Genomic DNA, 13,923 nt, shown 5'->3' on the forward strand with positions numbered 1-13,923 from the left:
TTACAATGGAAACGCAGGGAGCATTGTTTGCAAATGAGCTGAAACCGTCCGATCGAGCCAATCCGGCGGCTCCCGTGAAACGTGCGTCGTCACTCCAGCCCCGCCGTGCCAGGTGCCACCCTCCATCCATCACCCAATGGGCAATCGCCAAGCCGGGGGACCGAAAGCTGGACGCGTCGGTTACCAAACAAAATCCGGCACGCCCCCGTTGTCTTACTAGTCTTGAGAAAATGGCATGTTCCAGCCACCTTCGATCGGCTTCCATAACTCCCATCCCATGTTCCGTGTTTAGGAACAGCCAATCCAACAAACAAACAAACGGAAACCCCCCGACACGCCCCCAACAGACCGGACGCCGACGCCGATCCTCTGAAACTTCCGCCTTTTTTTTCCTTCCCAATCCGCGGTGTGATTCTTCCTCCCCTCCCCGCGCTGCCTCCCTGATTTCTTTTCTCCCCACACCCGCCGGATTCGCCCCCTTCCTTGCGCTCCTCAGCCGTCATCCTCCCCCAACCGAAATCCTCTTCGGCGGCGGCGGCGGCGAGCCAGGCCGGCTGGTGCTCTGCTGCCCGCGGGCCGGTAAGGAACCCTAGCTTGACAGCAGATCGTCTCTCCCCCTATTGCTCCGGCAGTTCGAGCTACCGAGAACCGAGCCCTCCCCCCTCTCCGTGCAGGCGGCGGCCGATTCGTCTGGCGCGGGTTCGGTCGGGCGGCGCCGTCTTCTCCGCCAATCGAGATCGATCTGGGCTCTGACGGCAGCCCCTCGCGAGCTGCTGCCCGGCCGCGGGCGTCGTCGGGGACATGAAGGCCGCGCCGCTGCCTCGCACGAGAGCGGCAGCTTCTCCGAGGCGACGCGTCTGGATACTCGCCGTCGCGGCCCTCGTCTCCATCGTGGTGGTCTGGGCCTACCACTACCCGCCCCAGCATTACGCCTCTCCCGTCAGCAACTGGCTCCCAGTGGAGCCCGACAGGGAGCTGACCGACGACGAGAGGGCCTCGCGCGTTGTCTTCGGCCACATGCTCTCCACGCTGCCCGTTCGGTCCAGGGGGTCCAAGATTGCCTTCATGTTCCTCACTCCGGGCAACTTGCCGTTTGAAAAACTATGGGAGAAATTCTTCGAGGTGCATATCACTCAATTATACTAGTATATGTTACTAGCTCTCGCATCCACGTGCAGAGCAAGCTTTTTATTAAACTACATCCATGCTATAGAAAACTGTCAATTACTGTATATAGTAAGGATTAAGGACATATAGTTTGACATCTCTGGCTTGTTAAATAAGCAAGATTTAGAAGTTGATTACTTGGTCTTGGTGCACGTCTATGCTCCATTGGACCTCTCCGTAGCTAGGATAGCCTGAACTGATTGCTATTGCCATGCTATGTCAACATTTTTTTATTGTCATCGGAATTTTGGACCTTCTGTCACGGCCGCGTACTGTTATAGGATAGAATGATACTTTGTGGCCATTTCATTGATTTTATGTTCCATGTAGAAGTATCGACCTTTTCAGCAATGTCATAATTCTTGTATCATCACATTTTGCTCAGAGTTATCTGTTCATGTCTTCTGCTGCCTGTCTCTGTAGGGTCATGAGGGAAGATATACCATATATGTTCACGCCTCGAGGGAGAAGCCAGAACATGTCAGTCGCTTATTTATTGGTCGAGATATACACAGTGACAAGGTAATGACATCGTAAATAATGCACAGTTTGAACGCTGTTACAACAAGGCATGTACTGTTCATATTAATTTAACAGCTGGCAATACAAAACACAAATTAATTTCAGCATTATGTCTATTCTTTAGAAAAATTGAAACTGCTATTCTTTGATTGGTATTGATATTTGCCATATAGACCATGTCTTGCAAGAGTGTTCAGAAGCTAAAGACTGACTTGGATGATATATATTTTTATTGCAGGTACAGTGGGGTCAGATTTCTATGGTTGATGCTGAGAGGAGGTTGTTGGCGAATGCTCTGCAAGACATTGACAACCAGCATTTTGTGTTGCTTTCTGACAGGTTCCACAGAGTATAGTTTGCTTACATCTGATTTTCCTTCACGATAAAAATTAAATACATCTGATGTCTACTCTTGTGCTGTTACAGCTGCGTACCTTTGCACAATTTTGACTACGTGTATGACTACCTGATGGGAACAAATCTCAGTTTTATTGACTCGTAAGTCACATATCTGCTTAAAGTTTTTCTCAAGGACTAGCCTTAACACTATTGGAGCTTCTGTTTTCTTACTTCCATTTTATTTTATTCCTTGGTCAGCTTCTATGATCCTGGACCGCACGGAAATTTTAGATATTCGCAAAATATGTTACCTGAGGTTAGAGAGTCCGACTTCAGGAAGGGTTCACAGGTAATCTACTGTACTATCTATTAAGTTCATTGGGCCAAAAGTATTTCGCACAGTAGATTCTTCAAGACAGCATGACTTTGTGTCTAAATTTTAGGCCTTTAATCTCCAGACAGTAATATTATAAAGTTAATCCTTCGGTCACATAAGTTTGTGCCCCCCTCCCCCTCCCTTTTGTACTCAATTTTTTTATATGTATTTTCATATAGAAAGATGCATCTCAACAAAGTCTCTAAATATTTCAGTGGTTCTCAGTCAAGCGGCAACATGCATTGATGACAATCGCGGACAGTCTTTACTATACAAAGTTCAAGCTTTATTGTAAGGTATGCCATGCCCTTTTACTCTTTCCTTTCCCATTGTCAGACATATCTCTGCCCTGTTGTCTCACAGCATATAAGATTTGGTATATGCACTATGGTAAACTTCATTTCATACTTATTTTTCTTAAACTTGAGGATCGTGTGGCACAATATCACATCCCTTGCTAGTTTGACATTTGTCATTGGATGATATAGTGTACTATTGAACTATCTATTATCTATGAGGTTGTACTTACTATTTGCTTTTGTAGCAAAGAAAACCTGTTCTGTCTCATTCATCGAAAGATGACAAACTTTCCAAAAATAAAATAAAATGTCCGTGATCTTTGTATAGGTTCTACACTTGCTTTACACTGTATATGTGCATGTATTATTGTGTTTTAGGTATTAATGAGCTAATTACGAATTTATTATCAGTGGTTTTACCACACATCATTTCTTTTAGTTCACCATAATGGGCTCAGATGTATGACATGTGTTTGCTCTGTTTGCAGCCAGGAATGGAAGGTGGACGCAATTGCTATGCAGATGAGCATTATATGCCAACACTATTCAATGTAAGTATACGACAGCCTTTTATATGTTGACATTTATCTCCATCAGTAATAACCATTGTGTCACTTACAATTATGGGTACTTGTATTTGCACAAAACAGATGATGGATCCAAATGGAATAGCGAATTGGTCCGTAACTCATGTTGATTGGTCAGAAGGAAAGTGGCATCCAAAAGCTTATCGGGCACAAGATGTCACTTATGGGCTCCTGAAGAATATAACTGTATGTTTCTGTGTTAATACACTTATAGATTTGTCTCATGTCATGTCTACATGTCGGAGGTCCTTTAAGTTCATGTCTAACATGGTTCTAATTCCAATTCTTTGATCTCGCTGCAGTCAATTGACATGAGCCACCATGTTACAAGCGATATCAAGGTCTCTCTCTCTCGCTCTGTGTGTGTGTGTGTGTGTGTGTGTGTGTGTGTCTCTCTCTCTCTCTCTCTCTCTCTCTCAATGCTTCACGTGCACATTTACCTGACAAACTCAAAGTGATGAAGAAAAGTAACTAATACAGAAATACTTGATTTGTTTCCTTCTTCTTACAGAAAGTGGTTACACAGAACCCTTGCTTATGGAATGGAGTGAAGAAACCATGCTACCTGTTCGCAAGGAAGTTCTACCCTGAGTCCATGAACAATCTCATGTACTTATTCTCGAATTACACCCTCTTTTGAGTGTGCTGTGCTCATCCCACATACTACAGGAATTTACAGGAGATATTTTTGCTATAGAAACATGTGTACATTTGGAAGGACATTAGATCTATTGACAAATTGGTGGATATAGAAGAAATACGGAGAAGGCATTCGCTGCAGTAATTGAGGGGTTCCCAATCCCATCTCCATCTCAGGCCATTTTAACTCACTCCAGGACATCACATATTTAGGACGACCATGTCTTTTTACTAGTTTCTTTACAGATTTTTAGTCACAGATTCTGTGATGTATAGTAAGATTACTGTAATTCGGAAAAGCCATTAGATGATGTCCATTATTGGTTATACTAATACCACTGAGTCTGCTCAAAGTTTCGTCGTATCATTTCGCTTGTTCAAGTGGCCGTCATGTTTCTGCATTTCATATTTCCACATTACTTGCTTGATTTTTAAATATAATGTGTACCATTTTGGAAAGTCAATTTTTTTTCTGACCAAGTTCATATAGAAATTTTTCAATGTGTATTTTTGTTCATGAAATATATTTTATTTTTATTGTTATTTTTTTGGTACTGGGATGTTGATATCTTTTTTTATATACCAGATTAGATCCATCCTGAAATATATTTTTACTATTCCCTACTGAGATGCTAAGTATATATTTTCTTATAAATTTGGTTAAACATATATAATTTTGATTTAAAATAATAATTAATGCACCATATATATTTTAAAACGAAGTAAAATTTAGCACCTTGGAATATTTCAACTTGATAAATATTACCTAGATTTGGAAATAGGAGTAACTTTGAACTAAAACCATGTCAGTTATTTCCGAACGGAGGGAGTATATTTCTTGTCAAAAAGACAGAGATAACAGCGACCGGACACCCAGTGGAACTGTTTCTTAAAAAGAAAAGGAAATACAAAATAGTAGAAATGGGCTTCAGTTGAGCTATCGCCTCGCCACACAAACTCCAGAAGAAAATGGCGGCTTGTGCTGCGCCCCTTTGCGTCCGCATCTCCTGCTCCACACCTTCGCCTACCGCTCTCCACCGGCCACGCCGCCGGCGCGTCACCTCCGCCCGATGCTCCCTCGCCGCAGCCCCCGGTCTCCGGGCGCCGGCGGAGCTCGTCGACTCCATCCTCTCCAAGGTGACGCTCACATCTACTACTCCTTAGCCCACTCCAAGCTTCGACCTAGGTTTTGCAATCCTGCTAAGCAAGTTCAACATGAGTAACATAACATGCCAAGAGACCACCAGACGTTATTTTCGGGCTAAATTTGGTCCCAACTAAAGTTTGCTTCGATTTTCGGCGTGATTTCTTAGCAAGTTAGGCATGTTGCCGACAGGTGAAGGGGACTGACAGGGGAGTGCTGCTGCCAGAGGAAGGCCACCAGGAGGTCGCCGATGTCGCGCAGCAGCTGGGGAAGTACTGCATCGACGAGCCAGTCAAGTCCCCGCTTATATTCGGAGGTGAGTCCCTCCCTGCCTCGCCAAACCAAACCATAGCTCCATCTTATCCGGTATTCTGTTGTGGCTGTGCTTGTCCTTGTGCCTGTGCCGCTTGCTGACACAATGTAAAATTGACCAACTTTGTCAAACATGTAATACACCGAGACTTGCATCCGGTATTCTGTTGGTACGGCCGCATTGGAGATCTCAGTGTAAGATGTATCTTTGTTCAGTTCATGCCTCATGCCACCTGGATTAAGTTGCTTGAGTTTGTGCGGTGCCTGACCAGACTGGGACGTGGTGTATTGCTCTGTGCCGACGTCCCCCGGAGGGATTTACCGGACCCCTCTCGGCCGGCTGGTGTTCAAGACCGACGGCATGGTTCAGGTGGTGGAAGCCCCCGACATCGTCAGGAACAAGGTCTCCTTCTCCATCTTTGGCCTCGATGGCGCCGTGTCTTTGAAAGGTAAACCACATGTTGGTTCTTCACTCGTTCAATTCAAATCATGCATATCGTTCGGAGTAGAAGTTCTGACTGGCTTTAAGCCCCATGTAGTTGGGGGCTTGGGGCAGAAAACAGATATACTCCCTCCGTCCCATAATATAAGAGCGTTTTTGACACAAAACACTCTTATATTATGGGACGGAGGGAGTATAAGATAGCGTGTAATGTGCTAGTGATCTTTTAATTCGGCTGGTGTCATGCAGGCAAGCTGAATGTATTGGACAGCAAGTGGATTCAGGTCGTATTTGAGCCCCCGGAACTGAAGGTAGGCCCCTTGGGTTTCCAATACGGTGGCGAGAGCGAGGTCAAGCTGGAAATCACCTATGTCGACGAGAAGATCAGGCTCGGGAAAGGATCCCGGGGTTCTCTTTTCGTCTTCCTGAGACAAGATTAGAAGGGCAGGCACAAGGGATATCAGCGATATAGGCGGCCGCACAACTGGTTGCATATGTAAAATTCAGAGATAAAGCCCACAAAGTAGTTTTGTATGATATTAATTTCTACCTGAAGCTTGTGAGCGGAAATGTTTGCGGTACTCATGGTGATCTTGTTCCTGGATGTACTTATGATCACACTGGTGGTTGAGCAGGATGATGTTAGAGCATCTCCAGCCACGCCCTCAACAAGCCCCCCCCCCCCCCCCCCCCCCCCCGGGCGATTTTTCGGCCGCCGGCGCCAAAAAATTGGCCCAGTCGCGCCCCAAGGGCCCAGTTTTCGCCGGCTCGGGCCGAAATTGGCACCGGTGGACCCAACCCGAACCCGGCACGCTGGGGGGCGCCGGGCAAATCGTTTTTGGCGCGAAGAACCACGGGCCCCCCTTGCCAGCGACTCGACTCTCTTCTCGCCGCTTCGTCGTCCTCATCGCCTCGTTTTCCGCGGCGAATCAATGCCAAAGTTGCGCGCGCTATCGCGCCGGTCAGCCTCCATTGATGCCTCATGGGCGGCGCAGTGAAGGCCGGGCGACGCGCGCTCCCTCGCCCGCCACGCCTCCCGCCACGCGTAACGCGCGGGCCAAGCCTACCACGCGGCGCCTCCGCCTATATAAGCCGACAACCGGCGCGCCGGAGACACGCACAGATACTCCACCGCCGACGCGCCCATTTCTCCCCCTTCCTCCTCTCGCCGTCTTCAGTTCAGAAGAATGGCCGAGCGCTTCCCAGGCGACGGCACGGCGGCGAATGGCTTCGGGCGCCGCCATCTTCACGAGGACGAGGCTCGCCTCCTTTTCGAGGCCGAGTTCCCAGCCCCGCCGGACATGCGGGTGCATGGGGCGTGGAGGATCAGCGCCAGCGGCGTGCCGGTGCCACCACCACCCACCGGGGCGGCGCGGCGTGCGGAGATCGCACGTATCCGCGCGTCCCTGCCGCGGGCGGCGAGGAAAGGCCCGCGGTACACCCCCGACAGCCCTCTCTGGGAGCCCTACTTCCGCCGCCGCCATGCCGAGCAGCTCGAGGCGACGAACGGCGTCGTGCCCTCCGGCAGGCTCAACTCCAAGGGCCGGCGCCGGTGGTGGGGCGTGCCCGGCCGCACGTTGGAGGCCGTCCTCGAGTACATCGACACGCCGCGCCTCGAGTACCCCGCTTCCCCGTCCTTCTCACGCCGCCGTGGGAGCTCCTGGACGCCGAGGCGCATGGAGCGGCCCGGGGCATCCTCCTCGTCCGGCCGCTCGTCGGGCTCTCCCTGCCTCCTCCCCGTCAAGCCGGAGCCCCAGGACACGCCTGTCAGCGCGTGCACCCGCAGCTCCGCCGTCCGCATCGACGACTCCACCCCCCTCCGGCCGCTTCGTCCTCGTTGAGCCCAAGCCAGAGCCCGGCCTCCCCGCGGAGTACGAGGAGATAGCCCGGCGCGGCTTCTCCGACGAGGACGCCATACAGTGGGCGCGGGACGACTACCTCCACGACGAGATGGTCCGGCAGCGCCGGGCCCTGGAGGAGATAGAAGCCCGCAAGCGTGGGCGCGAGGACGAGCACGACGTCGTGATCCTCGACAGCGACGACGACGAGGACGCCCCCGGACCGTCCAACCAGCTGCGCCAACCAGGGGAGGGATGCAGCAGGGACGGCGGCGGCGGAGGCGGCAGCGACAACGACGACGACAACGACGGCGGCGGCGACTACATGCGGTTCTACAGCCTCCTCGGCATGTAGAACTGCAAGGGTGGGCGGCGGGCAACGGGGAGCGGCGAGGTAGACGGTGAGGAGCGGCCATGGAGACGGCGAGGGGCAGCCCCTAGTAGTTTTTTTCTTTTTTTTGTAAAATATGTTTAAATTTGAATGAACTCGCCGATGTTTGCGTTAAATTTGAGCCGTGTTTGCGCCGTATTCAACTTTTTTTTTTAAAATGTGGGCGCCGCGACTGGGGGACATCACGCCCCCAGCGTGCCGGTTAGCGCCGGTGTGCCCCCAAGGGGCGATTTTTAGCCCCTCCTCGGAGGCCAACGGCTGGAGATGCTCTTAGTTTGAGAAATGGAGTATTCTAGCTAGCTGTCTTTTGAATTTTCAAATGTGTTTTTTGAGCAAATTGATGTTTGATTCCCACACACGCCCCCACGGGCACATTAGTCTAATTCAAGAAAATCTGGCGTCGTCTAAAAAACATTGGAAACAAGAAAAGGAAGGGGGGGGGGGGGTGAAAGTTTGTGGGGTATATGCACTTCGAATACATGTTGCCGTTTGTTCATATAATGTGTCATCTATCACGATCACTCTTATGGTTTGTGGACCGGAAAGAAGTCATCTATGTTGGCAGTATGGGGTTACAATGTTCAATTACTACAAAGTACAGCAGGATTTTTTTTGGTTATCCTAGCAGACCAAAGTGTGTCGTTTTTTTCTTCTGAAAAAGGAGAACCGGCGGTAAGTAGGAACACATATATTTTAAATGACAATAGTTAGAACTATTGATAATCATACTGTATTATATGTAATATATTGTTAACCCCAATGGAAACACAAGTTAAACTCCCGACATTAACAATCTTAGGATAAGCTGAACAAAAATACTAGGATAATTGTTATTTTTCTTTGGGCAAAGAAACCCCAAATTTAGAGGAAGAGCTAGTGTCATATAAACTAGTTGGATTTTATTGTCATGTGCCTCCACACCATGGCCAGTCGTCAACATCATCAACAATCACATCATCCTCCCTCGACACAAAATCATCACAACCCCATTCTACGACCGAGTTACAGAGGATGCAACATGCAATAAAAAGCTTAACTTGGATGGGAAAAGGGTGGAATATCTTCTGATCTAGGATCTTAAATCTATTATTGAAAGCATCAAATGCCCTCTCAACTGTAACTCTAAGGTTAGAGTGTATGAGATTGAAAAATTCGGCAACAATTCTAGGATAGTTCCTAGAAGAGAACTCGTTGAGATGGTTACCCGGTTTTCCTAAAGGGTGGGAGAACACTAGGTCAACATGCATATCTAGCATCTCCCACGTAGAACTTACCATCGGGGATATTGATCCCATCATATTGAGTCATGCTGTCAACAAGAATGTTAGCATCATGTGATGATCCTTCCCAGCCAGCTAACACATATGTGAACCTTTAGATCCAAATCAACGTCAGCAAGCACATTCTGGCTTGTATAGTTCTTTCTACCCATGTATGCTGCAACATGTGATCTCGGCACTCTAGCACCACCAACTGCGCCAATACAATCCTGTCAAGGCATGAAAAAACTGTTATGGCTCGCTCAATACAAGCATGTCATGGCATGAACCAAGAGTACTGTTCGTCTTGAAATATGGATACCATCTACAGCTCGTGCGGATCTTCGAAGGAGTTTGCCAAGTTGGTGATTTGATCATCTCTCCTATGAGTTCCCCAATCACATACAAGACTTGCTTGAAATACAGGAAAACTGACTCACTGGATATCCTGAATGTGTTGTGAATCACTCTGAACCTCTTGTTATGACCCACAACATGAAGGAACATTGCTACTTGCTCTTCAACGGAGGTGTTGATGTTATCTTGTAGCAACCTGTCGTTCCTAAATGTGTCCACAACCTTTGCAAAAAGGTGCTTTTTGCATTCGAAGCATGTTCACAGCCTCTAAATCATTGTTGCTACAGATGCATTTAGTTTCGACATCCTCTCCCTATCTCGGGCTAACAATGGACCATAGTTTTGAATTGTGATGAACCGCTCTCTTGTGGACCAACATGACCCATGCATGAATCACAACTATGAGTGATGTTGTCTGAACTACCAGATTCATCCTTTCATCCTAGTGAAATCGATACTCTGATAAGTAATGGGGAAATCGACCCTACGCTCTACCTAAGGACCTAAATGTGGAGTGTGGTCTTATGTTCCTTATCGTCATTGGAGCCGACGACCCACCCATGCCGATTCCAGGCCATCGTGCGCTGGCAGATTTGGTCTCCTGCCATCTCCATGCCGATTTCCCCTGCACCGGTGAGTACATCGTTCCCCTTTTTGCGCTCGATTTAGCCTAGATCGCCAGATATAACCGATTCAAACATTTCTAGCGCCCTAGGCTTTGGCATGCTTTAAGCTTCGTGCGCGTGTGGGCCATCACGTCCTATACAATCAAATTGAGTTTTCGTGTATCTAGTGCGCCTGTTGGGGGGGGGGGGGGGTTGCAGGTAATCAAACACGCCCGGCTATCCATGTTTTTGTAGGGTTAGCTATCCTCGTTGTTCAGTATGACATCACTAGGAGGTTGCAGGTAATCAAACACGCCTAGGCTATCCATGTTTTTGTAGGGTTAGCTATCCTCGTTGTTTAGTATGACATCACTAATTTGACCACTAGGATGCACGGATGGTCTCATGCCAGCGTGTTTTTTTTGACAGCAAAGAGACTTTATTCCTCATACAATTGACATGTCATTTACAAGAAGATGAGAAATAAAGTCAGGAGTTTCATCCTCCTAGACTACAGAAGATCTATTGCTAAAGGAGTACTTTTCTATGATCTATTGCTAAAGGAGTACTTTGCTATTTCATCAGCCACCATGTTTGCTTCCCTAAAGCAATGATTGAAGAAAATCTTCTCATAGTCTAGCATCAAGTTCTTACACTCTGTGATGGTTGCTACTTCAGGACCTAAGTAGCCCTCCAGCTGATTAATGGCCTCTACAGCAAAAGAAGAATCTGATTCAAACATAACTCTAGAGTAGCCAATCTGACTCGCCAAGAACATTCCGTTCCTGATTGCAATGATCTCCATCGAGTCCACATCGGTGACGTTGGGTAAGAACCAGCATGCAGCAGCTATAAAATCCCCCCGTTCATCTCAAGCTACCGCTCCACAAGCGCCAGAGAGTGTCTCAGACTGGAAAGCAGCGTCAACATTTATCTTTACCATCCCATGCACTGGTTTTTTCCATAAATCATCAATCTTCCTAGCAGGTCCATTCGGCTTAAACGATCTAATGTAGTTTGTTGCTAACACCTTGATCGAGAGTGCAGTTTTCTCTGGGTTCTGAACCTGTACCCCTTTCACCGACTGTCCTCTCTGCCACCATATATACCATGCAGCAATAACATCAAGTTCTGCCTTTGGTATCTCTCCATCAGTGCCTCGTAATTTCGAGATGATCTCCATGGTTATAGATCCCGATCTATCTTCGATGACAAATCTTTGTATGTCTTGCAGCAGCCCCAAACTGTCCTAGACTTTGGTTGCTCTTCGACATTTAAACAAACAATGTTGTATATCCTCATCACCAACCGAGCACACTGGACATTGTGGAGAACATGGGATATGCCAGTTATCTAGGACTCCTAAACAAGGGAGAACTCCGTGCAATACTTTCCAAGCAAAATGCTTGATTTTTCCCAGTATTTTAAGGCTCCACATATCTTTCCAGACCGCATTTATATGTTGCCTCCCTTGTCCATCAGCTCTCATAAGGCGCGATCCATGCTGGTGTTCAAATTCCCTGTGGTACGCCGACCTCACAGAGAAGGTGCCAGAGCATGTGTAGTTCCATCCTACAAAGTCCTCTGTCAAGTTAGCAGATAACCGAATATGTAATATTTTGTGTACATCCACAGGTGAGAAAATATCACGAATGAGGTCTTCATCCCACTGTCCCGTATATGGATCATTTAGATCTTCTACTTTGGTGAGCAGTGTTGCCCCCCTCTCAGTGATTACCCTTTGTGTCACACTCGATGCAATCCATGGGTCCTGCCAAATATCAATTTTTGATCCCGTTCCCACTCGCCATATACAACCCCTATTGAAAGTCTGGATGCCCACTATAATGCTTTGCCACGTGAAGGATGAACCTTTCTTTGGACCTGCTTTGAGGATATCTCCGTCTGGATAGTATTTTGCCTTTAGAACTTGTGTACACAAAGAGTCCGGGTTCTGGATTAGTCGCCAACATTGTTTTGGAAGATTAAAACTGTGCAAGTCTCTAAAACCAAGCCCACCTTCCTTCTTTGGAACACACAATCTCCACCATGCAAACCGATGCATCTTTCTTTTCTCCTCAGTATCTCCCCACCAAAAACCAGAAATTTCATCGGTGATAGACTTGCAAATACCTTTTGGTAATTTAAACATAGACATGACATAAGAAGGTATTGCTTGTGCTACAGATTTGACCAAGATCTCCTTACCTTGCATCGGAAGTGTTTTCTCCTTCCAAGCCTTCAGTCTTTGGCAGACTCTATCAATCAAATGCTGAAAACAGTCACTCCTGTCCACCCCCACCATAGTAGGGAGGCCCATATAAGTGTCAGATAGGGCTTCTGTCATGATATTTAAGTCTCTGCAAACAGTCTCTCTGACATGGACACTCGTATTTGGGCTGGAGAAACTATTTGATTTGGCATTACTCACAAGCTGTCCTGAGCTCCTACAATACGTATCAAGGACCCTTTTTAGAGTACCCGCATTGTGTGAATCTGCCTTCATCAGAACCAGCGAATCATCTACAAATAATATATGTGAAATAGAGGGGGCGTTTCTATAGACCCCGACCCCCTCAAGGCCTCCAATATCCTGTTCATGTGCTAGCAAACTTGTTAGCCCTTCAGAGCATAAAAAAATAGATATGGAGACAAATCACTGGTACACGTCGGTGCTGTACAAACAGTTTAAAATCCCTTTCTACAATGGCATTTGGAACCGTCGCCTAGTGAGTGTGGGCGATTAGGGGGTCCTTCCCACACGATCCAGAAACCGTCGGGGATATGCCCTCCTGGCACACACGCTCGGCAAAATGAGGTCGTGTGTGACCGACGAGCGATCAAATAGGGTTATACGTACAGTAGTGCTCAAAAAATACAATTATATAGGCAAAATCATTTTCGGTCGTAAGTACATCCCACACAGTCAGTCCCCGCGAAACGTTTCCGTTCGTATATATATCCCACACAGTCGCTACAAGGAAAACGTTTCCGTTCGTAGGTATATCACACACAATTTTCCCTGTTAAATCATTTGTGATGGCGTTCCCATCGCACACAATATTAAAAAATTTATTCTTTGCGTTATTGAGTGCATCACACACGGTTCGTAGAAGAAACTGTGTGCCAAAGGCTATCCACACAATTTTGATGCGGTAAACGTTTGCACAAGGTGGCCTAACGCAAATAGTTTTGAAGAAAATGCCGTGTGTGATTGTTCATAGATCCAACACGGTTTATTCCTAGAAACTGTGTGCGTTGCCTTAGGTCATCGCCCACGGTATTTTTTGAATAACCATTTGCAATAGCAAAAACCAATTAGCAGGCTAATTCGCCATTAGCAGGCTAATTGCACTATTATTAATAATCCATTTATTAATCTAATTGACATTCATATTGAACACATAATATATTTCATTCCCATATTAAGGAAGCAGGATTTCATAATTGAAATACATCAGAGTACAACATGATAGCTTCAACACTCAGCTACCCCATTACACAACTGCACCAGCACCAAGTTTCACATGACCTTTCGAAATTAGAATCATAGATGGTACATAGACAGACGCATATCATCAGGAAAACTGCTGAAGCGGAAGGCGAATATTGAGCCTTCATTGATGTTGAAGGTCTTTGCAACTTT

At 47.0% G+C, this 13,923-nt stretch overlaps 2 protein-coding genes across 4 annotated transcripts; both read left to right on the top strand.

Annotated features, from left to right (window-relative positions):
- The first annotated feature begins 264 nt into the window (after nt 1-264).
- Nucleotides 265-4,296, top strand: LOC123046513 (glycosyltransferase BC10). 3 transcript variants are annotated; one of them, XM_044469902.1, is made up of 12 exons: nt 265-579; nt 675-1,122; nt 1,591-1,689; nt 1,928-2,028; nt 2,116-2,187; nt 2,287-2,377; nt 2,620-2,700; nt 3,192-3,254; nt 3,354-3,476; nt 3,593-3,631; nt 3,802-3,899; nt 3,988-4,296. In XM_044469902.1, the coding sequence occupies exons 2-12, from the start codon at nt 802-804 to the stop codon at nt 4,040-4,042; spliced, it is 1,143 nt and encodes a 380-aa protein (XP_044325837.1). In that variant the 5' UTR covers nt 265-579; nt 675-801; the 3' UTR covers nt 4,043-4,296. The 3 variants fall into 3 exon arrangements, with proteins under 3 accessions (XP_044325837.1, XP_044325836.1, XP_044325838.1); XM_044469901.1 differs by having other exon boundaries at nt 265-1,122; XM_044469903.1 differs by having other exon boundaries at nt 269-1,122; nt 3,802-4,296.
- Nucleotides 4,297-4,807: 511 nt separating this feature from the next.
- On the top strand, nt 4,808-6,412 carry LOC123041914 (probable plastid-lipid-associated protein 8, chloroplastic). Its single transcript, XM_044464469.1, has 4 exons — nt 4,808-5,066; nt 5,266-5,389; nt 5,658-5,834; nt 6,077-6,412. The coding sequence occupies exons 1-4, from the start codon at nt 4,899-4,901 to the stop codon at nt 6,265-6,267; spliced, it is 660 nt and encodes a 219-aa protein (XP_044320404.1). The 5' UTR covers nt 4,808-4,898; the 3' UTR covers nt 6,268-6,412.
- The last annotated feature ends 7,511 nt before the right edge of the window (nt 6,413-13,923 follow it).

This window comes from Triticum aestivum, chromosome 2B (assembly GCF_018294505.1).
Source record: "Triticum aestivum cultivar Chinese Spring chromosome 2B, IWGSC CS RefSeq v2.1, whole genome shotgun sequence".
Lineage (NCBI taxonomy): Eukaryota > Viridiplantae > Streptophyta > Magnoliopsida > Poales > Poaceae > Triticum > Triticum aestivum.

Excerpts from the sequence above, each read along its gene's own strand:
- LOC123046513 (XM_044469901.1), top strand. The coding sequence starts at position 802 with ATGAAGGCCGCGCCGCTGCCTCGCACGAGAGCGGCAGCTTCTCCGAGG. Across the intron at positions 3,477-3,592 it reads GGCTCCTGAAGAATATAACT|TCAATTGACATGAGCCACCA; the intron begins GTATGTTTCTGT and ends ATCTCGCTGCAG. Across the intron at positions 3,632-3,801 it reads ATGTTACAAGCGATATCAAG|AAAGTGGTTACACAGAACCC; the intron begins GTCTCTCTCTCT and ends TTCTTCTTACAG.
- LOC123041914 (XM_044464469.1), top strand. The coding sequence starts at position 4,899 with ATGGCGGCTTGTGCTGCGCCCCTTTGCGTCCGCATCTCCTGCTCCACA. Across the intron at positions 5,390-5,657 it reads GTCCCCGCTTATATTCGGAG|ACTGGGACGTGGTGTATTGC; the intron begins GTGAGTCCCTCC and ends GTGCCTGACCAG. Across the intron at positions 5,835-6,076 it reads TGGCGCCGTGTCTTTGAAAG|GCAAGCTGAATGTATTGGAC; the intron begins GTAAACCACATG and ends GGTGTCATGCAG.